Source organism: Sarcophilus harrisii, chromosome 4 (genome assembly GCF_902635505.1).
Source record: "Sarcophilus harrisii chromosome 4, mSarHar1.11, whole genome shotgun sequence".
Taxonomy (NCBI): Eukaryota; Metazoa; Chordata; class Mammalia; order Dasyuromorphia; family Dasyuridae; genus Sarcophilus; species Sarcophilus harrisii.
This window is the reverse complement of record NC_045429.1, coordinates 411,106,953-411,131,731: the sequence shown is the minus strand read 5'-3', so window position 1 is coordinate 411,131,731 and position 24,779 is coordinate 411,106,953. Positions and strand designations below refer to the sequence as shown.

The 24,779-nt window shown below is 39.0% G+C and overlaps 1 protein-coding gene across 4 annotated transcripts in view; it reads left to right on the top strand.

Annotated features, from left to right (window-relative positions):
* The first annotated feature begins 1,108 nt into the window (after positions 1 to 1,108).
* SORT1 (sortilin 1) overlaps positions 1,109 to 24,779 on the top strand; it is a 70,496-nt gene continuing 46,825 nt past the window's right edge. For all 4 annotated transcript variants that reach the window (XM_031967216.1, XM_031967213.1, XM_031967214.1 and 1 more), the window contains exon 1: positions 1,109 to 1,505. In XM_031967216.1, coding sequence (XP_031823076.1) covers positions 1,188 to 1,505 — 318 coding nt within the window. In that variant the 5' untranslated portion in view covers positions 1,109 to 1,187. The remainder of the gene's footprint in view (positions 1,506 to 24,779) is intronic.

Here is a 24,779-nt window from a genome sequence, read left to right as displayed (position 1 = left end):
TCCTATAATTGCTATGCTTTTGCACGTTTTCCATCATGGTGCACTTTTCCTCCTGGGGTTCTTTACACTGTGAAAGAAGGGAGGCACGCAAAAACTTTCTCACAGTAAGGGTGGAGTCGGTATACAGAATGCCCGAGAACTGGTTCTACCCGAGGTGCATCTCTGAGCATCTTGCTCATGTGGGGTAATTCCCGAGTTGAGGGAAGCAGTGCGGTTTTTGTGGTGGTGGTGGTTCTGCAGTGTCCTAGAAATCAAACGTGGACACTGGACTGCGGAATGGACAGCGGGTCCTGTTTGTGAGCGTGTGCGAGCTTGAAGTTATTCACGCAAAAGAGAAAAATGCAGGCGTCCCCCTTCCCCAGTTGTACCCGAAGCGCCCTTCTACTTCAGTAGGGCCAGTTTGGGCTTCCTCCCGCCTCCCTTCAGGGGAGGAAAGCAGCCATGGAGTCTCGAGACTTGCTCTGCTGTCGGGGAGGTTCTGATCGCTATCTAGCTGGGCAGGTAGGCTCAGGCCTACGCGGCGCCCCGCTACCCCTTAGGCAGCCCGGGCTGCAGCCCACCAGCAATCCCGGGCTGGGCTTCAAGTGCGCGGCAGTGGAACCTGAGGCACGAGTCGTGAGCCGGCCGCCCCCTCCAGCCCACAGCGGGCTGCTCGATTCCACTGGGAGGGTTTTGTTGGTTGATTGAACAACCTTCCACATTCGCCAGATTTTGCCTCGAAAGGAAGTTTGGGATAATCCGGGCAAGTCGGAGGCTTGGCTTTCAGATCTGAGGGGGCGAGGGGAGGGGGAAGGGCCACCACGGCAAGGTCCCGGAACGAGGACAGCAGCCTCCCGGGGTCTCCTCCAGCACTAACTCGGCGAGCCCAGCCACGAAGACGCGGGGCAGGGGGAACGATGACCTCAGCCCCTTCCGACCAATCAAAAAGGCCGCTGGAAAAGCCTCTCCTCTCGGCCAATCGGTTCCGTGCCTGGGCGTCCGAATCGAAGACGCCCGAAGCTGGAGGCGACGCCGGCCAATGGGGAGTGGCACCGGCGAGACGGACTTGCGGGCTAACCTAAGGGGCCGGAGAGGCCCGGCAGGCAGCAGCCAATGAGGACGAGGATCAGCGGAGGGGGTGTGGCGGAGCGCCGAAGAGGGGAGCGGGCGTTTGAGGTTGCAGGTGTCGGCATCGGCGTCTGACAGCGATGGAGCCGCCCCGGGGAGCTGCTGCAGCCGCCGTCGGTGGTCTCTCGCTTTGGCTCCGCGGTCTCGGCCTCCTCCTGCTGCTGCCCGCGCTCCCGGCCGACCCCGGTTGGGACCGGCTGGACGCTCCGCGGCCGCTGGCGGCCGGGACTCGGACTACCCTGCTGGCCGGCCCGCCGGGCCCCTCGCTGGGGAGCCCTCGGTGGGGAGCCGAGGTCAGGCCCGGCGGCGGCCGGCGGCGGCGCAGCCTGAGCGGGGAGGACGAGGGTTGCAGCCCGCTACGGGGCTTCGAGGCCAGTCTGGTCAACAACACGCACCAGGTGAGGCCACCCCCCACCCCGGACCCCTGGCCTGCTCTTCCACCGCCCCCGCGACGCCTCCCACCGGCCGAGGCGGGGGGAGGGTGGGACGCTTGACGTGTCAGCTTGGGGCCCTCCCTGCCGCTCCCCGAGCTGGGAAGCCCGGGGCCTTTAAACTCCCTCTTCTGTTCCCCCGCCCCCACCGCTCTCCCGCCCCCCAGTCCCGAGATTTCGGGGGAGGGAGCTCAGATCCCGGAGACTTTCTCCTCTCTCCTTCCTGCTCCGGCACCCCCAGACGTGCTGCCGGGCCTCCCACGACGGTACCCACCCCTTGCCGCGGCGCGCCGCCGAACCTCGGACCGGGCATTCCCGGGGTGGGGGCAGCGGGTACGAGCAGCTTCTGGTTTCGCCGGTTTTGCATTTCGCCATTGGGGTGTCATCTTGTGTCTTGGTTTCCTCCTGTGACCTTTCGTTAATTTGTGCGGGATGGGGAGCATAGTTTTTCTCTCCTTCTGTTGCCCCCTCCGCTCCCTCTCAATCCTGCGAGAAACTGAAGCCTTAGAGAAAGGCACTAAAGCACCTTTCCCCAGTTAGCAACCAGTATCAACCTCCCCCCCCCCCCCCCCCCCCCCCCCCCCCCCCCCCCCCCCCCCCCCCCCCCCCCCCCCCCCCCCCCCCCCCCCCCCCCCCCCCCCCCCCCCCCCCCCCCCCCCCCCCCCCCCCCCCCCCCCCCCCCCCCCCCCCCCCCCCCCCCCCCCCCCCCCCCCCCCCCCCCCCCCCCCCCCCCCCCCCCCCCCCCCCCCCCCCCCCCCCCCCCCCCCCCCCCCCCCCCCCCCCCCCCCCCCCCCCCCCCCCCCCCCCCCCCCCCCCCCCCCCCCCCCCCCCTAGGGGGAAAGAGCTGCAGGCAAATAGAACCGTTTTGTTAGTTTGCTGGCATTATTATTGTGTCGGCTCTTCTGGGTGCCTTTATTTGGGCATTCAGAAGTTGAAGAGTAAGTCCTTTGGATTTATTTTTAAAACAAAAACAATTACTTAGAAGTGAAAGGATGGGGTCTTAACTCTGTTTTCCGTGATATCTGATCTCCCAAAAATACTAAGAGCTTTAACCAAAATGTCCAGAGCCGGGTTGAAAATCTTTGACATAATTTTGCAAATAAGATACATTCAAAACAGCAATTCCTCCTAGACTGGGCCAGTTACTCTATTCAGGAGGCAAGGGTTATACAATTTCTATCAACTCCATTTACAAAGCCGTTTTCCTCACAACTCCTTGAAGTGAGTGGTTACAGATAAGAAAATTCGGCTGAGAACTTGAGTAGTCACACACTAGGGGCAGAAGAACTCACCTCCAGGTCCTCTGATTCCAAGATCTGTGTGTTTGCTACCACGCCATGCTATCCCTCCATAGGAATAAGCTACAGATCAGTTTCTCTTTGGTAATCCAATCATTATCTGGCCCTTGCCTATTTTTGTTTAATTCTGTACAACATAGACATCCTTAGCCTGTGTTGTTAAAAAAAAAAAAAAAATTAATGAAGTCTTATTTTTATTTGTTATTTTCTTGTCTGTCGTTGATATATTTTATTATCTTATTCCCTGATATCATTTTCACTCGTCTTGGAGAAAACTCATGCTCACTACTACTTCCTTTCTTCTATCGATACCCATCTTTCATATATCCAGATCCCCAAATCAGAATCCAGAATATACTCTCTCAATGTGGTGCTAGTTATCTAACCATTTACATACCATTTGGTTCACTATTTTTCTGTGTAATAGGTAGGGGAAGAGGAAACTGAAGGCCAGAGAGGTTAAGGGATTTGTCTCACTCTAATAAGGGTCAGAAGCAGAACTCAGTTATAATAACCGTGCTTTTCCATTATGTCATGTTGCCCTCACATGTCTTACTGAGCTAGAAGACTCAGAGCATTCACAAATTTTACATGTAGAAACAGTTTGACTTAATATACAGTCTGTGGTTGCTTCAAGGTATCTAAATTGAGTTTTTAAGAAGGCAGTTGATCATAGATTTGGGAGTGGGTGACAGTAGGATGATATTACTGTTGAACATGTGGAAAGTTTCTGTAGACAAAAAAAAAAAAAAACTTGTTTAAGTCATCCCTTTCCTGCTTAGGGTCTGCTGAGAACTATGGTTTACATCTTTTCCACTTTTCCCCTTCATAGCTTCTTTCCTTGGGTCAGCTAGTCTTTTGCATTCCTAGTTCACATTCCTAATTCCTCCCTTGGTGGTTACCCCAGCCTTCAGGGCCGCCACAGTTGCTGCTGTTGGATATAACTCCTTCCAGTGAGAGATTTCCCTTTTCCAAACCACAGTACCTGTAAATATGTCTGGCCTAAGCAGCTTTTTGTTTGTTCATGCTTATTTGCCCTCTGTAAAGGCAACTTTTTGTTTGTTCATGCTTATTTGCCCATGGTGAAAGGACCATTTTATCAACATTACCCTTTAAAGCAACAGGTTAAGAATTAAGAAATTAAGGTCTGAGAAAGTCTGGAATCTCTTATACCAAATCAATTGAATAGAAGATGTAAGATTGTGAGGAGAAGTCATGCATTTTTTTAAGTTCAGCTATTAGCATAACATTCCTTCAGCTTTTAATTTGATTATTATAGTCTTACTGTGATCTTGTCTCTTCCCAATAGCTTTATAATTGTTTTACACTTCAAGGATCTTCTCTTCAATTTATTTCACATTAATATGCTCTAATAAAAAACAGGTTTTTTTTTTTTGTTTTTTTTTTTTAGTTAATGCTACTTTAAACTTAGGATATTTGATCAGGGCAACTAACTTAGTAACCAAAAGTTGCTCTTTAATAATCATTCCTTTTCTATCTTTTAGCAGTCTAGATTTCAGTGTTTGGACATCTTTGTAAAAGCAGCTGTAAAATAAAAATATTATTGTAGTGCTAAAGCAGAAGTGTCAAACTCCTGCAAAAGTAAAACTGGCAAAATTCTAAGTGAGAATACAGCCCAAACCAGATTAAAATGTAATTTGGTAATGTTTAACAATAAATAGCAATTCACTATAATATAGGTAAAGTGAATTTAAGATAACGAACGTACAACCCCGGGGATATGTTTCTTTTTTGAGTTTGACACTGCTGAGCTAGAGCAATTTTGAATTGTATCCCCAGTTACATAGGTGAAAGAGGACTGAGAAAATTTTTCTTGTCTAAGATCAAATTGAACCTTGGTAAAAAATGGGGAATAGAATCACAATATTTTAGAATTTGGAGCAGTCAGTCTTAGAGATCATCTAGTCCCTCCCCATTCTTTTGCAGAAAACTGAAGCCCAGTATTAATGTCCGGGTCACATCAGTAGTCAGTTTTGGTGCCATGTTTCAAGTTCAGGTCATCTGGCAACAAAACCACTGGTCTTTCCACTATTGGAAATGTCTGGATTCTATTATCTAACTTGGATTGGTACTTCTTATGATTTTTTGCTGTTTACCATAAAAAAGAGCAAAATATTGTAGAAAAAAAAATTTAAACCCCAGAAGGTCTTACCAAGTTATATGTCTATATAAATTGTTTTTTTCTTAATGGCTACTATTAATGGTACTATATATAACACTGATCTTGCTTTTTATAATATTGGTCTCCAATCTTCCATAAAAGAAAAATCAAATGAAATATTGCAATATATTTAAAAGAACTGATATTTAATATTCCAGATTTTTAAAAGACTTGTGGATGCAGTTTATAACTTGACTTTCTAGCCATTTCTTTTTGGGGGAAATTTACTCCTATATTTTACTGTATTTATTTTAAAAATTTTCAATATGATAATAGTTTTTATTTTTCAAAATATATGCTTTCACGATTCACCCTTGCCAAACCTTGTGTTCTAAATTTTTCTCTCTCCTCTTCTTCCTCTTCCCTTAGACAGTAAGTAATCCAATATAGATTAAGCATATTTAACTGTTCTTGTAGAAGAACAGTGTAGTTCTTCTAAACATATTTCCATATTTATCAAGTATATTTTGGTTAATTGGAATTAGTATTTATCTTTCCCATGGAGGAATCATTCATTATAAGTTTCTTGTGTAGAGAAATAAAGCAATTGAGTCCTACTAAGAACAAAGGGAGATTTGCCAAAAAGCAAGTAGAAACGATTTCTAAAATTCCTTAATTGAAAAGAAAAAAAAATTACTACCTGAAATGTTGGAATTCTATTCTTTCCATGCTGTTTTCCTGGGCCTATTACTTGTTTTCATACTATGCTCTTAACTGATTCTCTTGAACAAATTGTAGTATTTGATTTTGATGGAGTACCATTGTGCTATAAGAAAGACAAGCACAAAGAATGGTTTCAGAAAAGCGGAGAAAGAGTTATATAAATTGATGCAAAATAAAGTGAACAGAGCCAGGAGAACATTGTACATAATAACAGCAATTTTGTGCCATGATCAACTGTGAATGACTTAGCTGTTTTGATCGATGTAATGATCCAAGACAGTTCTGAAGGACTTATGATGAAAAATGCCATCCACTTCCAGAGAAAGAACTGATGGAGTCTGAATGCAGATTGAAGATATTTTTTAAATTTTATCTTTATTGTTTTCGACATGGTGATATGTTTTGTATATTTCTTGCTTTCATTAATGGGTGGGGGGGAAGGAAGAGACTTTGAAACTCAATTTTTTAAAATGAATGATAAAAAATATACATATACACATAAATAAAATGAGTGATAAGAGCAAAAGTCATGTATCATGACATGGATAATGTTTTGTATATATGAAAGAAAATTTGATTAAGTTCCAGATAACTTATTAATATCTATTGCTTAAGTTGTATTGCTTCAAAACATTCCTCCTTTAAGAACACCTTTGAGGACAAGTATTCATCCCATTTTAAAGTAGTGTCTTGTCCAAAGCCAGAACATTATCTAAGTTGCATTTTCTTAATTTCTGAATCTATATTCAGATCATTCGATAATTTTTATCATACTTTCTGAACCCTTGATTCATATAGCTATGAATTGTTCCTTAAAAAAAAAAAAAAAAAAAAAACCTCCTCTCCCTGTTTCTATCACTAACTTCTTTGCACATAACTCCACAACTTCTACAAAAACATCAAAGCATTTGGTTTCTTAAATAAACAGACTCCAGAGAGAGGCTGTGTTGTGTGGGGCGTCAGCACAGAGAAGAATGTGTGTGTTTGTTTGCTGGTGCTGGCAGGGCCGAGGCCCAGCCCTTTCAGGGACTGAAGGTGCCTGTTGGAGACTTCTGGGATCCTCAGCACTAAGCCTTTTATCCTGGATCACCAGACTGCCTTCCGGGCTGGGAAGCCTGAAGGTCTTTGCCATCTTGATCTCTTTTGGTTTCCAAACAAGTAGTGTTTAAACTTTTTGTAGTAGGAAAATTCTTTATTTTAAATAAACCTTTGGGGTCACCTTGTAGTAAACTCTTTGAAATTAATGTTTTTATTTTTACTGTTAATGGTCCTGTATAAGATAGGAATACTTTTTAAGCTTTGTTTGTTTCATAGCAATTTTTATTCAAAATAGTGGGATTTGGTGGCAAAAGTATTAACTGGAGACAAAGGACTGAGGTCTAAATCCTGCCACTAACATATTATCTACTTTCTACCTTTAACTCTTTGATCAAATTACTTAACCTCCCCAAGCTTCGATTTCCTCCTAAAATGAGGGGGTTGGGCTCTTTAAAAGTTCTAGCTCCAAGATCCCATGGAAATTTGACAATATTAGAAACAAAACTTAACAAAGTGCTATGTCCTCACTATTAATAACATTTTTATAATTGGGAACAACTTTGTATGTGGTAAATCACCTGGTAAAACATTTTACAACGTTTTTCATTTTTCCTTTATATAAACACATCTTTTAGAGAATTATTTCCCAAAAAAAAAAAAAAAATCACATTTTTCCCTTATGAATTGTTGTTTCTAAATTTACTTTTCTGAAGGTAAACTTTGCCATAACTTTAAGAAAAGTTTGTGACAATGTATATTCAATATCAGAATCACTAGAAATAAATCCACATTACAGTGAACTATCATGTTTGCATTTCTTTTGTATTTGTGATTTTGTTACTTGTTTCATCATCAAGTGTCCAGTGTTAATAATAACACTTTTTTTTGCCTCTTCATACTTATTTATTTTATTCACTTAATCACAATGGGCACTAATATGAAAATTTTAGTAATAAAATTAAGAATGTAAATGGATGCCTATTAACTTTACATGTACCCTGATAAGAATTGTCAACTCTTCCTCCATCATACTGTCTATGACCTAAGCCAACTTTTGGTGCCATGGATTTAAATCAATTTGTGATCAATCCCTACATGACTGAAAATGTTTTGTATTGAGTTTTCACATTGTCTTTTCATTTTTTTTCCTTCACAAACATTATGACTGTTTTTGCAGAACATTGCAGGGATCTGTGCAACATAAATTGAGAAAGCTTGGCCTAAATTATAGAAATGCAAAGGCTCTTATCTTGAGAGGTGCTTCCTCTACTAATCATTTGCAGAGTAGAGTTCATACAGAACCAATGATCATATTTCCTTATTGAGTATAGCAATCCCTGATTGACCCATCTTTATGACTTCCCAAACCTTTGCTAAGTGCCATCCTCTCTAAGCAATTCTCCTCACCATGATTCTTACTGTACGATTTTAATGGCACCAGAGTGACTTATGTAGGGATGAAGGTTCAACAGACCTGCAGAAGTAATAAGTAGTTTATTTGAGAAAAGAAAGTTTCAACAAAGAAATGGGGGAGGGGGGACTGGGACCAAGGATTTAGAGGTACAATTTAGCACTACCTAATGCTACAATAATGACTATAAATTTGTGTTTTGGGATTATTGGCTAGGTTTGGGGGGATTTGTTTTGTTTTTGGTAACTCAGACTATCAGTTTTGTACATGATCATTTTGACAGTTTGATAAGCCCCTGAGTATGGATTTATAGGCATTTTTATATTTCAGAAATTCTATTGTGATCATTAACCTATTCACAAAGTGCAATCCTTATCCACTTTTGTATTCTGGGATTACAATCTCTGTGCCCTGTTTCTCTTCCCTCTTCCCAAGATAGCAAAATGATTTTCACATTTTGCTAATTCTGCTCTAACCCACTAGGTTCTTGATGGGAGTTTATAGGAATTTTTTGCTGCCCAACTTGGTTTTCTGTTTGCTTCTGCTGTAAAATCCAGAGTTAAGTTGGCCAGATCAGGAGGGTAACTTTCTCTGGTTACAATATTTCTACTCTACTTTTTAGTAAAGAAAACCTGAGAAATCGCATTTCCTGTTGACTTAACATGATCAAGAGTTAATATCAGAGTAGGTAAAACCTCCTCTCTTGATATGTAATTAAACTCAAGATACAACAAAGATAGAGCTTTGTCTGAAAACATCTGGGCCTCTTGCTGCTGATGTCAGCACCGAGAGGACGGAGTTGGAAGGATGGAGAATTACCTACCAGTGAGATTTTGGTTCTGAGGAACTTTTATGTGTTATTCACCAGCACTCTTTCTGTCCTCAAATGAAATACCTCAGTATTTAGTCTTTTTGTTGTATCTTCCTTCTAGCACAGTGACAGCTTCTTGTAGGTAGTCGTGGGTGGGGTGGGGTGGTGGTCTCTAGGTAGTTCTCAGGCTTTTGGCCCCAGAGCAAGGAGGTTCTTCACCTGGGTGTCTCCAAAGTTGTTGGCTACTATTGTTTTTGTTTTGAAAACTCTTTCAATATAATTGGTCTCCTTTGTAATCTTATATATTTTATTTTGTGCCTTCTTTTGAGAAGGGATTCATAAGCTTCACCATCTGCCTTAGGGGCCCATGACACAACAAATAAGAACTCCAGAGTCCGCGAATAAATGACCAGTTTGATTAGTTCTTGACAGTTTTATCAATGCATCTATTATTATATTTGTTGCCAGATATTTAGATGCACTGTGGCTTAAAGCTGGGTTGAGTGCTTCAACACAATAAATACTTCATACCCATAAAGGATTACTACAGGTGAATGTTGGAAACATGACTTCTTAAAGTTTGAGATTTGGAGTTTTCTCTTTTTTCCAAGAAACTTACAATAAACACCAAATTCTTGCATTCATGCTTGTTTTGTTCAACTAGAAAAGTTATTTTTTGTGTGTAAATTTTATTTTGCTTTCCATTATCCTTACGAAAAAAAAGAAAGGGAGAAACCAAAGGCTACTATCACAATTGTTTAATGCTGATCTGGCATTAGAAGGAAATCGAAGCTGGTCTGCTTTCCAAGTTGCTGAACTTGAACCTAGTACAGATTTTCACATCTGGGTGTAATTTGTTGCCACCTCCTGATCTTGCTTCAGTGAAATGTGACTCTTTAAAAAAAAAAAAAAAAAAAAAAAAAAAAACAGAAATATTCCTTTCCTTGTACAAAAGAATACTTGACTTTTAAAAAATGTAGATGATTCTTCAATCATTTTTGTATAAAATAAATTGAATGCTACTAATAAAAGCTATTAGGTTTGACTGTCCAAAAGCTTCACATTCTTAGTATAAGTAGCAGTATGTTTTGGGGGTTGTTGTTTTTTTCCTTTTCATACAAACTTCTGCCAAAACTGAGGATCTTTTCTTCCTGGCTGCCTGTGTGTCTGAAAATAGGATGATGAACACATACCGTTAGTGTGTAGTAGCATCTGCAGCCTCTTACTAGGACTGACTTGTAAACTAATGGGCTCAGTTTATTTTCATGGGAAAAACATTTTATTATTTCTCCCTTTCCAAGGTTTAAGATTACTATTGTATCTGTGTTTGGGTTTTGTTGATAGCTTAATTTTTTTCTTAACTTCTCTGAAAATTAACATAAAAAGAGAAAGAGACCAGAAGGATCTGAGCATTTACAAAGTTTGCCTACTCTGTTCCAGGCACTTTGCTAAATATGCATTTTTTACCAATTTTATTTCATGATCCTCACCACAACCCTCGAGATAGGTGCTAGTATTAGGGAAATAAATGAAGTTATATTTTGTTTAGCTGATATTTAGCAAAAAAGATAAACTTTTTTGATTATTTTGCAGGAAGTATTGGAGTGGATAGAAGTAGGAGACTGTGCCTTGTAATTTTTAAATTGAGATTCCTGTAATTTTAGAGTTAGAGAGGACCTTAAAGACAGTTTGCTTCATCCCTCTCCTTTTACATGTGAGGAATCCTGGACAGAGAAAGTGAAGTGACTGCCTGAAGTCACACAGGGAACAAAAGTGGATTCAAATTCAGGTCTTCAAACTTGAAATCCTGTGTTTTTTCTAATATATCACACTGTTTCTGAGTGCCATTATTTTAAGAAGCAGCATGATATGATGGATAGAGTGCTTGGAACCACCAAGTTTTAGGTGCAAATCCTGCTTTGGATACTTACTGGCTACATGGGACTACAGGCAAATCACTTGATTTGGCTAAATCCCAGATTCCTCACCTATACTATGTGGCTAATTATTCCTATACACCTATCTCACAAAATTGTTTTGAAGATCAAATGAGATTATATATGTCAAACCTTTTGTAAAATGTTTAGACAGAACAAATCTACTCTTTTTCCACATGATAGTTACCATGTCTGCCCCAGAATTTTCTTATTTTCAGACTAAAAATCCCTAATTTCTTCAACTATTCCTCTTACAGCATGGTCTCCTGGTCCATCATTTCTTGAATCTCAGAGACTTTTCAGGGTTCACAACTAACTGAACACTATTCTTTACATGTGACCTGACCTTAGGGTATAGTCCAGTGGCTCATCATTTGTCCCTCTCTCTTTCTGTCTCTTCTTTTTCTTTTTTATTTTTTTTTTTAGGCTATACATGTATACTAATTTAGTTATTTGTTTTACAAATTTCCACATGAGTTATGTTGGGAGAGAAAAATTATAACAAAAGAGGAAAAACCACAGGAAAGAAAAAAAGGATAAAAAAGATGAAAGCAATATGCTTTGATCTATATTCAGTCTCCATAGTTCTCTCTCTGTGGATGGCATTTTCTTTACAAAGTTTATTGGAATTTTCCAGCCTTGGATTGCTCAATTGCATAGGAGAGCTATCAGTTGATCATCACATAATCTTGCTGTTGCCATGTAGAATATTTTCCTGGTTCTGCTCACTTCACTTAGTATCAGTTCATAATAAATCTTTCCAGGTTTTTCTGAAATTCATGTATCATTTCTTATAAAACAATAATATTCCATTACTTTCACATACTATAACTTATTCAGTCATTCCCCAAGTGATGGATATCCACTCAGTTTCCAATTCTTTGCCACCACAAAAAGGGCTTCCACAAACATTTTTTGCACATGTGGGTCCTTTTCCCTTTTTGATGATCTATTTGGGCTACAGACCCAGTAATGGCACTGCTGGATCAAAGGGTATGCACAGTTTGATGGTACTTTGGGCATAGTTCCAAACTGCTCTCCAGAATGATTAGATCCATTTACAGTTCCACCAACAATGTATCAGTGTCCCAGTTTTCCCACATCCCCTCCAACATTCATCATTATCTTTTCCTGTCATTTTAGCCAACCTGAGAGGTCTAAGGTGGTACCTCAGAGTTGTCTTAATATGCATCCCTCTAATCAATAGTTCATCATCTCTTTTTAGGACTATTAGAATACCTAGTTTCCCAGTGTCCAGGCTCTTTCCATCCCTTTGTGAAATACTTGTCTTTGCACAATTCTGACCATCTCTGGTCCTCTGCTGAAAAACCTTTAATGCTTCCGATTGCTGTGGGATGAAATGCAAACTCCTTTGCCCTGCCTTTCTAGCCTTATTTCCCAGCTCTATAATAGCTGAACTAGGTTACTACTTTTTTCCATATTGTTCTGCTTCCTTTCTTCCCCATGTGTCTGGCCAACCTTCCCCATATCTGCTAATCCCCTTTATTTAGGACTCCGTTCAGTCACCACCTCCTCTCTGATGCCTCCAGTTGAAATTACTCTTTGCTCAGAGGTTCCTATTGATTCTTTATCTTTCTATATCATAGTCTACCTTCTGTTATATGTAAATTCTTGGCAAGCTATAAGTTCCTTGAGGGCAAGGACTTAAATTTCATCCTTGTATTCCCTATGCTGAGCATGAGGCCACTTGTGCTTAGCTCTTTTCAGTCAAGCCAGTTTTTTCATTATTCTTTCCCATTCATACTCAAATCTCTGACTCCATTCATGCTCTTTTTCTCATCTGGAATTTGTTTTTATAGCTGTCCAAATCCTACCCCTCTTTGAGGACCAGCTCAAGGTCTGCCTCATTTATAAAGACTCTTAATTATTTTGACTATGAGTGATCTATTTTTCTTCCATCCCAACTCCTTCTGGCTCTTCTGCACCCTGACATCCTGCATTCTGGTGATAACCTTGTTTTATTTTTGGTTTCAGGTGTAGACATTTTAGTTCTCCCAGTCAGGATATTGGACTACTTCTGTATTCCTCTGGTGCTCGTTAAATACTTGATTGAGTTATAGATCTTTAATAGAGCTCTAAGGCAAGCTGAAATCAGTCACTTCTCTAGATTTCTAAAGTCATAGAGGGACTCCGGAGGTTGACTAGTTCAACTTCCTCATTTACATATGAGGAAACCGAAGTCAATGGAACTTAAATGTATTTGCCCAAGGTTACATAGGTAATAATCATCAGAGATGGAATATGAACCCAACTTCTTTTTGCAGAGCCAGTGTTTTTTCCATTATCATTAGAGTGTTTCTTATTTTGCCTCCCATAAAATAAAATTAAGATGCAAAAGGTAAAGACAAAATATCATTTCAAGACTAAAATGATTAAAAAACAAAATACAACAGTTCCCTTTTATATAACATTGTAGGAGAGTGTAATTTTTGCTACTAATAACTTAGAAGTATTTATGATAACTGAAATAGAGCCTTTTAAGAACTCAAACTTATTTTTACTTTAACTGTTTTTATTCAAATCTCCTAAAATCACGACTTCCCAACTTGTTAGGCACTATACTGAACAATTTATTCTGGATACCATTTAACCTATTCTTGATAACTTCTAGTCATTAATTTTAACATTCAGCATTTATTAAGATCCTAAGGTATCCATCTGTAGGATACTAAATGCTTGGGAAATTAACATAGATTATATTACGGGATCTTCAGTTCTTCTGTAAATTTTGGTCTAAGGAATATTATGTATATATAAATATAGTTCTCTGTAATGTTACTTTCTAGAGAGAGAGTTTAAAAGTGCTATTTATTAGGGCTGGGATGGGATAGGAGGGTTGTTACCAAGAGGGATGTAGGAAAAAGCTTCATAGAGGAAGCAGCATTTGAATTGCACTTTAAAGATTCATCGGGAACTCAACAAATAAAAAAAGAGATATAAACTACATTGAGACTAAAGGTGTGGGCAGAAAAGCGTGGAATGTGTTCAGGGGAATGAATCATCCATATTTGTTAGAGCAAAGAGTTCATGAAGAAAGTAATAGGAGAAGATTATGGAAAAAAAAACTCAAAATGTTTATAGATTGGAGACCCTTGAATGCCATGTAAAAGAGTTTGAATTTTATTTTGTTATACATATACATAAAGGATTAATAAGTTCAGCCATTCGTCCAAGTGGAGATATGATGTAAGCTATTGGTATCCTAAAGTCATAGGATTTAAACCTTAACATTAAATCAAACTCTAGACATGGGCAATGAGTTTCTTAAGGTTACTCTTCCATATTAACAATGGGAAAATGGAGACCTAAAGAAGCTAATTAACTGATTTAGTACAATGTCACATAGATAATATAGCAGAACCAGAATTTGAACCCAGGCCCTGTGACTTTAAACCTAGACCCCCAATCTCAATTTAGAAACCATGCTAGGCTCATTAATTCCAAATCCAGTGTTCTTTGAAGTCCTAGCATCCAAAGCATTATTAAACTGCCTATACCTTTTGAACTAGCAGTACCACTATTAGGTCTGTTTCCCTAGGTCATCAGGGAAAAAGGAAAGGAACATATATGATATAAAATATTTATATAAAAAGCCCTCTTTTAGGGGGCAAAGAGAGAAAAATTGAGGGGATGCCCATCAATGGGCAAAATGGTATATGTTTATAATGGAATATTTCTCTGCAGAAAAAACATGGAAAGACTTCAACTAAATAATGAAAAGTGAAATGAACAGAATCAAGAGTTCTGCTCTATTCAGTAACATCAATATTGTTTTAAGAACAACTTTGAGCAAGTAAGTCAAATAACTGCAAAGGTGCTATGAAAGAGGTTATTTACATCCAACGAAAGAATTAACATATACAGTTATCTGACTTTTCTCATTGAAATCTCACTGTATTAGGGGTTGACATAAGACATTAAACAGGAATTTGGGGGGGGGGCAGGGTTTGCAGAAGTCACAGGTAACATGTGATGGCCAGCAGATGACATGGAAAAAGTTTAGATTCAAAAATGTGTAAAATAAATGCATTGTATTGCATAAAATCAGCATACTTTATCTTTTACTACCATAAAAATTTGGGTTTCTTTTCTGGCATATAAGCAGGGCCAAAAATTTTTACTCAGATTTTCCAGATCTAGGGGATACTATGTGTTTAACTCCCGCAGTGTGGAAGGGATAGTTGTCAATACATATTTGTGTCTAATGATAGCCACCTTCGGGGGAGAAGAGAGGGGGAAAAAGTTACATAATAACTTTTATGTTTAGAAGGAACCTGAAGTTTCATATCCTCTTTTTTTTTATTCCATTTTAATATGGAAATGCTTATTTTATTTCTTAAGTTCAGAATAATAAAAAATATATAATCATAGATATTAAATCAGGAAGGAACCTTACTGGTTATGTAGTCTAACCTTCTTTATAGATGAGGAAACAGCCCACGAGATGTCAGTGACATATCCACAGTAACAGACGGGAGAACGCTGGGATTCACACCCGGGTTGTCTTGAGATTCAGTACTGGTCTGGAGAGCAGAACATGGATGGAGCTGGAGACTGAACAAAGGCAGGCTAAAGACACAACCAGAAGGAGCATCCATATTGAGGATCACCAAATCATAGGTTAGAGATGGAAGAGAACCTAAAAAAATCCAGGCCAAGAAAAAGCCAAGGTGCAGCCCAGAAGTTAGGTCACAGAGTCAGCATCTGAACCCAGGCTCTGATATCAAACCCAGGACACTCTTCACTGTACCCAGAGATAATACCAGCCAAGGGCAGCCAACAGGCTTGTCTACAAAATATTGGATAGAGAAAAATGGCAGTGGGAAGCAGCAGAATTGGAAAGGCACCTGCAGAAAGCTTGGCCTGGTACAGCCCCAGATGTGTTATGACTTAGTCACTCCTGATTTTATCAGCCCTGCACACAGCTAGGAAATGTCCCAGGCAAAATTCAAACCCAGGCTCTGCTGACTAAGACCAGAACTCTCTTCAGTGTCTCGGTCATCTTAGCTGGGCACCTGTTTTGTTCGTGTCCGATTCCCTGGGGCTTTCTTGGCTGTGGCAGTCTACCACCTTTCCTTCTCCAGCTCATTTTACAAATGAGGGAACAGAGGCAGATAGGATTAAGGGTCACACAGCTAAGGAGTCTCTGAAGCCTGGTTTGAACTCAAGTTGAGTCTTCCTGACTGGTTTGGCTGACGCTCTGTCCATGGTGCCCCCCAGCTGCCCAGTGTAAATGTAAGATATATAAAATTCCAGGGAAATGAAATTGAGGGCTGATAGAATTTCACTTATGGAAAGGACTCAGTGGCCGTCTAGAGTTCAACCCATCTGCCCAAAAATTTCCTCTACAACCAGCCTTGGCAAGTGTCCATCTAACATTAGCTGGGTGAAGAATTGCAACAATGGAGGAGACCCTAGAACCTTTGAAAGGACCCAGTCCCACTTTCACTTAACCCTTATTGTTGGTTTTTATCATTCACTGTTTTTTTCCTGACTTCAAGCTTAAAACTGAATCTTTGTAACTTAATTCTGTTGCTTCTTGTTCTACCTATGTGATCAAACAAAATGAGTTGAACCCTTCTCCTCTTGACAGTCCTTCCTTTATTTGAAAAAAGCCTTGCTTTCCGCAGTGCCCCCACCCTGGGAGTGGCCCTGGGCGGAGCATCCATGCCTAATGCTTCCTCCCAAGTAAGGATTGCTCTCTGATAGCTCTCCATCTTAGCAATGTCTTTCTTAAAATATGATGGGCGGAACAGAACTCATTGTGTGATCCATAAACGTATGGAGTTCCCTCAGCAAGGCAAAATATCATGAACTCATCCCCTCATTCCTAGGAGCTGCCTCTCAGTGTTCTTGGAGGGCCCATTAATGCCATTAGCATGCTGCTGATTGGCTCTGAACTTGCAGCCTCTAAAAGCTCTCCATCTTTTTCAAGCAAACTGCCATTTAGTAGAGGAAAAAGAGCAGGGACTCGGATCAGAGGCTGGAGTCCCCATCCTGCTTCTGATGCTTCCTGTTTGTGAGGCCCGCTACAAGTCACTCAAGCTTCATGAGTCTGTGCTGTGCATTGCAGAACCCACCTAATTGTCCTGTCATCTAACCTAGTGTCAAATAGAAATGGATCCCTGCAGACAGCATAATGATTTAGAAAACCACAGATTAACATTATCCATGATGTATTTTTGTTTATTTTGTTAAGCATTTCTTAATTACATTTTAATCTGGTTTGGCCATCCTTATTTTTTAATTGTATTTTCTTTTTCCAAATATATATAAAAATAGTTTTCAACATTCATTTCTGTAAAACTTTGTCTAAATTTTTTCTCACTCTCTCCTTTACCTCCCCCTTCCCCAAGACAGCAAGCAATCTGATATGTTAAAAATGTGCAATCCTGTAAAATGTATTTATATATGTCATGTTGTATAAGGAATTTTTTAAAAAGCTACAAGAAAGGAAAAAACAAACAGAAAGGTGAAAATATTTTGCTTTGATCCACATTCATTCTCCATGCTCTCCCTCTGGATGCAATTGCTATTTTCTATCCTAAGTCTTTTGGAATTGTTTGGCCATACTTAGTGGATTGGGAGTTTGATATTTCTAATATTGCTCACATCTCTCCATCTTTTCCATGAGAGTTAAGTATGAGAGTCTTTATGAAATGTTTTGGCAACATTTAAGTAAGCAGTTTCTATAGCAGTGCCCTGATAATAAAAGTTGGATGACTTTTGCTTCATCTGACATGAAATGTTCTTGATACCTTTTTTTCTAGAACTCTTAGTAAAGAGAATTAAGAATGTAGCACATGACGAATGTTTGTGGCAGCCCTTTTTGTAGTGGCTAAAAACTGGAAACTGAATGGATGTCCATCAGTTGGAGAATGGCTGAATAAATTGTGGTATATGAATATTATGGAATATTACTTCTGTAAGAAATGACCAACAGGATGATTTCAGAAAGGCCTGGAGAGACTTACACGAACTGATGCTGAGTGAAATGAGCAGGACCAGGAGATCATTATATACTTCAACAACAATACTAGATGATGACCAGTTCTGATGGATCAGGCCATCCTCAGCAACGAGATCAACCAAATCATTTCTAATGGAGCAGTAATGAACTGAACCAGCTATGCCCAGAAAAAAGAACTCTGGGAGATGACTAAAAACCATTACATTGAATTCCCAATCCCTATATTTATGCACACCTGCATTTTTGATTTCCTTCACAAGCTAATTGTACAATATTTCAGAGTCTGATTCTTTTTGTACAGCAAAATAACATTTTGGTCATGTATACTTATTGTGTATCTAATTTATATTTTAATATATTTAACATCTACTGGTCATCCTGCCATCTAGGGGAGGGGGTGGGGAGGTAAGAGGTGAAAAATTGGAACAAGAGGTTTGGCAACTGTTAATGCTGTAAAGTTACCCATGCATATATCCTGTAAATAAAAGGCTATTAAATAAAAAAAAATAAAAAAAAGAATGTAGCACATGGATGATCAGACATCTATGAGGGACTAGTTGAGGCTATGTCTTTAATTCAATTTCATGACTTTTTCCAATGAAGTGACAGTGACTATCTAGGAAAATTTGAGGTGACCTAGGAAGAACAATTGGCAGATAAGGAATGGTCAGAAGGGAGAGGAAAAGGAAGAGATTCTAGGCTAGGGAAAATCAAGAGACAGATCTTAGATTGAAGTCAGACTTAGGTGTTTGTAATCAGAAGGGTGGAGGGTATTTCATACATGGATTGGTTGTGTTATGTTTTATTTTAAAAAGGAATGTTCTCATCTGTTGATGGTATACAGGGCTGTTTGCCAAAAACAAAATGTTTGTAGTTCTCCTGTCAGCTTTTAGGATTTTTTTTTATCTCTTTTCATTGCTTCTATTTATGCCTGCCTTCAGAAGTTTCTTCTTTCTTTTGATGTCTTATAGGCTAGGGATCCAGATAACTAAGCTTATTAGAATGGTGTATAAAGTGACAGTCAGTAAGTGCTAAGTGAGAGCCTAAAGTATGTCCTGTTGAGCCAAAGTTCTGCTTGGAGATATTTTTATACATGGATTAAAATCATTCGCTTTAGCTGCTTTTAAGTTTTGCTTCTTTTCATGTTTTTGGCTATGTTGAGATGGAGATGAGTTTGGTTGGAGTAGCTGGATAAGTGTAAACGTAGGAGGAACTTTTGTACAGGTAGCACTGGATAATCCACCTCCAGTGATAAATGAAAATTCCAACAAGTTTAAAGCTAGTATCTATCTTGGGCATAATCTAGTCCACCACCCTCATTTCACAAATGAAACTAGGGCCCTGAGAGATTAATTGAATTGCAGTGCTTGCTCTAGAATCCAGATCTCCTGACTCCCAGCGCAGGGCTCTTTCTGTCTCCTATGAAAAACATTACTTAAAATGTTTTGTATTTGACTTTTCATTTTCTAAAAATAGTCTCTATGAGAGCTGGAACATTTGTGGTCTTATTTTTAGCTCATGTTTTATGAACTTAGCAGTGCCTTGTCATTTAACAGAACTGTATTCTAATATTAAAAACCACATTACTGCATTTTTCCCCACTTGCAAGAATACCACATCCACCATACTTCATGTCTCTCTTTTGCCTCTTATACCTTCCAGCTGAAATTACAAAATCAAAATCTAAAAGTCCTATCTTAGCACTCCTGAAATTGCATTATTGAACATCTTTTTAAAAACTTGATAGTATTTTATTTTTTTCCAATTAGATGTAGACAGTTTTCAATATTCATCTTTGAAAGAATTTGAGCTCCAAATTTTTCTCCCTACCTTCCCCTCTCCCCAAGACAGCAAGCAATCTGATATAGGCTATACATGTTAACCATATTTCCACATTAATCATTTTGTGAAAGAAGACTCAGAACAAAAGGGAAAACCCACAAGGAAAAAAAAAACACAAAAAAGTGAAAACAGCATGCTTCAATCTGTATTCAGATTTCACAGTTCTTTCTCTGGATGTGGTCAGAATCCCTTAGAATTGCCCTGGATCTATCATAGTTGATTATTGCACAGTGTTGGTGTTACTGCGTACAATGTTCTAGTACTTCTCACTTCACTCAGTATCAATTCATGCAAGTTTTCCAGATTTTTCTGAAATCCACCTGCTCATCATTTTTTATAGCACAATAGTATTCCATTAAATCCATATACCTCCCCAGATGATGGGCATTCTCTCAATTTTCAGTTCTCTGTCACCACAAAAGGAGCTGCTATAAATATTTTTGTAGTTGTGGGTCCTTTCCCTTTTATCAACTATCTTAATGGTATTTTGCAAATTTTCACTTATCTTAATCTATCCTGATTCTCCTTATTAAGTATATAGAGTAAGTAGTACCTAAGCAATCTTTTCCTCTTACAAATGAAGTGCATGGGAGAATAAAACATCATCAGCTTGCTATCTCTACTTTTGCCCTATTAACGAAGTTTACTTTCTGTATTCAGTGATGGCAATCAGTCACTGAATTTAACCAGTAGTTTTACTTGTCATTCCTGTTGTCATATTGTTCTGACCATCTGCAGCCTTTCAGCAGGTGCTGCCACTCATGTGAAAACAGATATACTTTTACTCTTTCTGGCCTTGATGCTTTCAGGGGTTTTATTTTGGGTTTCAGGTATATAACTAAAGATAGGTAGGAGTGTCTCATTACAGGTTTTTTCCAAACTTCAGGGACCAACTCCCAAGTTCTCCAAAATATAGTAACATTTATTTAATTAGACCTCTAGTTTAATTAGAAGTAAAACTCATTTAAGTTTTATATGACTTCTACATATATTAACACCTTGGAATTGCCTGTGCTGCTACATTAGATGCCTTAATTCATAATCTATAATCCACAAAAAATGTATATTTTTATTGCTTCTCATGCTGTGCTGTAAGATATGATGAGAGGATAATCATAGAGTCTTATACCTTGATCTATTGTGTTTGAAAAGAAATTTCAAAGTAAGTGTATCCTTATTTACTGGGTCATAGGCAATCCCTGACCCATCTGTAACTTTGGATAGCAGTAATAATAAATCATTTATTAAGTCTGTGTATGGCATTGTACAGACAACTGTTAAAATATGGTTTATGTATGGTGCTTGTAGTGTACTATTTCGCAGTTGTTTACATATTACCTTATAATTGTTTTTTGTTGTTTGTTGTATCCAATACGGTCATTTTCCTAACTTGATTCCAAGCACTGCAAGTACAAGAACTATGGCTTCCTCTATCCTCTATCTTAGGCTTTTGATAAATAAATTTTGATTGAATAGTTAAACTAGAGCGCAACAGTATAAGATTCTTTACTGTGATATAGGACTCTACAACTCTTATTAAATTATACATTTATCTTTTAATGAAGGAACTTTAAAATATTTAATAGATGTGGGAAATGTCTTTAGAAATAGTATAACTAGATGACTGAGTCAAGTTTCTTCAGCTCTGTTCTCAATATAATGAATAACTGTATTAGATTAGGACCATAGGTGGCAGAGAATTGCAGAAACAGGGAAGAAGGGTTGGTGAATCAAGATAAAGCCAAGAATAAAAAGTTAATGGTCAGGCATATGTAAAAGACTGAAAGTTATAGGTCCAGATGGCGTTGGGGTAAGGTTGTGAGTAAGTGGTCAGAGACCAGATAAAGACAGAAAGATGGTAGCACATTAAGTACCAGGAATCTAGGCAAAGCAAAATACCAGAAACCGTACACAGGAGACAGAATAATAGATACAAGATACCATCTAAAAGGAGAGACTGGAGCTAATGTAGATTGTCTATTTCTACTTTGCCCTTTGGCTCTAAGAGATCTAGGCAGTTTTGGTGTTTGTTTTAAGATTTCTTGAGTAATTTAGTGATTTTTTTTCCTTCATGATCTATTTTTCAGGTCAGTTGTTTTTAATGTGGGATATTTTTTTCTAAAAATAATAGTCTTTTAATTTTGTTATATTATTTCTTGTTGTCTCATGGTTTCTATTGGTTTCTATTTAGTCCATTTAAATTTTCAGAGTTTATTCCTGGGCAAGATTTTGTCTTTGTCAAGCTGTTAATTCCTTTTTCAGTTCTTTTTTTCCATAGCACTTATTTCTTTTTCAATTTTTCTCCTTTAGCACTCTCATTGCATTAATAAAACAATTGTTAGGGTCTTTTTAAAAAAAATTAATCTTTCATTTCTCTCAGGAATTATAAGTGAATTTGTGCCCAATCTGCATTTTTCTTTGAGGCTTTAATGTTTTAGAGTCATTCTTTTCTGAGTTTGTGTCTTAAGCTTTCCTGCCACCATAATAGTTTTTTTATATGACAGGGTTTTTTTTTCCGTTTGCTTCTTCCAGTCTACTTTCTGACTTTAGACTCAAGAGGGCTGGGTTCTGCAGCACTTGGGGAGTGAAGGTCTGAGCTGCTCCTGTTGACAACTGAGTGGTTTGTTGTTGCAAGCTCTTGGGGACCTGCAAGCTTCCCATACTGCCAGATTGATTGGATGAAAGGCACAGTTGCTAACCCATTTGAGCCTAGGTAGATTGTTGCTGAACTCACACTAGCCAGCTAGTGCTGTGCTCTTGGGTTCTCTGAAGCTACTCTGCTACTACTAGTTTCTCAGCTGCTCCTCTCAGTACACCACCTTGGTGTATGAGGGACCCTCCTCAGTTCCTCCTGGATCTGACAGAGCTGCCAGCTGGCCCATATTCCCATTGCGAGACCCTGGTATGCATCTGGGATTTCCTCTTGTCCTGCTGCTACACAGTCTCTCCCAGCAGTCCTGGCCAGACTCTTTTTTCAGCAGCTGCAGAGATCTGCTTCCATGGGGAAATGACATTCTGTGACTTGTATTTTCCCATCAGCATTAAGTCTAGTGCATTTTCTAGATCTGTTTGGGGGAATCTAGAGAGGAGCTCCCCATGTCTTTATGCTATTCTACATTCCTTCAGATTATGCATTCCTGGCTTGAAATCCCAGCTCTCTCTCTGTCCAGACTCCATCCAGTTTAAGCATTTTCCCACCTAGAAATGGATTTTCCTACATTAGGCAGGTGTTGGTTTCCTCCTCCTTCACCCTCTCTATGGAATACTAGAAACTAATATGTTTGGTGCCAAACTGTGGTTTAGAAGCAGTGAAGGGTGTGTGTGTGGTTCACTTATCTGAGACAGTCACCTAATCGTCTATTACAATGAGTAATAGCTTTCTTTGGCTGGCCATGAACACAGCACAATCACCACATCTCTCTTAACAAACCTGATGGACCCGTTTCTTGGTCATAGTTTTGGTAAACTCTGTGTAAGTGAATTAGGATTGTGCTTTCTGAACTGACACAGGCATTGGATTACAGAATTAGGACATGTGGCAGAGTTGGACCAGCTCTGTACTTACCACCTGTGTAAACCTCAGCTTGTCCATCACCTGAGTCTCACTTCTCATTTGTATAAAAAGGGGCTTGGGCTAAATGATGTTTAGAATTCTTTTAAACGCTTAACTCTCTGACCTAGGATCCTTTAAAATTTTTCTTATTCAATGGAGAATTTTGGTCCCAACTGATGAATGGGGGTGACCATTCCAAGCTATCATGTATAAAACTGAAAAAAAAATAACTTTCTTATATAAAACATAGTTTATAGTTACCCTCTCCCATGTCATAAATCTATTTATTCTTATTTCACTACTATAAGTTTCTTAGTTATAGTATTTGATATTATGGATTCTGACAGTAACATTGTCTAGAAAGTTTGGGTTTCAGTTTTATCAAGGGAACAGCTGTGCCTTCCAGTGCATCATGTATTCCAAAAATGTCTCTTCCCTTTATTTAGATATCTCTTTATTCGGTTCATTTTACCTTGATTAGAGCAATTGAACCATGACTTGTTTGCTAATTATATACAGTTGTATATTATTTGAAACCTTTTCTGCTCCAATTGAATAATTTTGTGGCTTCAGCTCAGCTTTGCTTACTTCCTCTTAGACAGAAGTAATTTTCTTGAACTAGAGATAGATCAAAAGTAGACTTAAAACCTATGTTTCTACAAGGTTATGTCCCATTCATGTGAAGTTATATAAGATTTCTTGGAAATACAATGACAAATATAGTTGTTCAGTGATGTTCTGATTTGACAGTATCAGGTTATTTGCATAATTCAGGAGATTGTTTTGTGTACCCTACCGATAGGAGAGGGATCCTTTAGAGATGGTGAGTACTTCCAGTTGTTCCTATTTACATATGGCATTGAAGTAATTTCATTAAGCTCTCTTATATAGTATAGGGTCTCGTTAATGAGATTCATGACCACTTAAAAAGACATTGACTTACTAAAAAGACAGAACCTCCTATGCCAGAATATTCAGAATGGTACATTTTATATTAAAAAGGAACTAGAACCAGTAGATGTCCCTCAACCGGGGAATAACTAAACAGTTATGGTACATGAAAATAAAAAATGATGAATATTATGAATGCAGAAAAACATGGGGGAAGATATAAAGCAAGCATGCCTCCAAAGAAAAGATAACAGAAGACCCTATACTGTCTTGGACTTCCAAGTGCTCATTTTGCTAAAGAGACCCCCATATCCCATTGCTTTTGCCAGACTTTGTATTTCTGAGGAAGAAGAAATTTATCATTAGGGTTTTTTTCCTCAATAGTATTTTATTTTTCCAAATACATGTAAAGATTATTTTCAACATTCATTTTTATAAGATTTTGAGTTCCAAATTTTTTCCTCTCTCTTCCTTATCTTCCTCCCATTCCCAAGATAGCAAGCAATCTGATACAGGTTATACATGTACACTACTTTTAAACATTTCCATATTTGTTATACTGAATGAAAAATCAGATCAAAAGGGAAAAAAGTGAAAATACCATGCTTCGATCCACATTCAGTC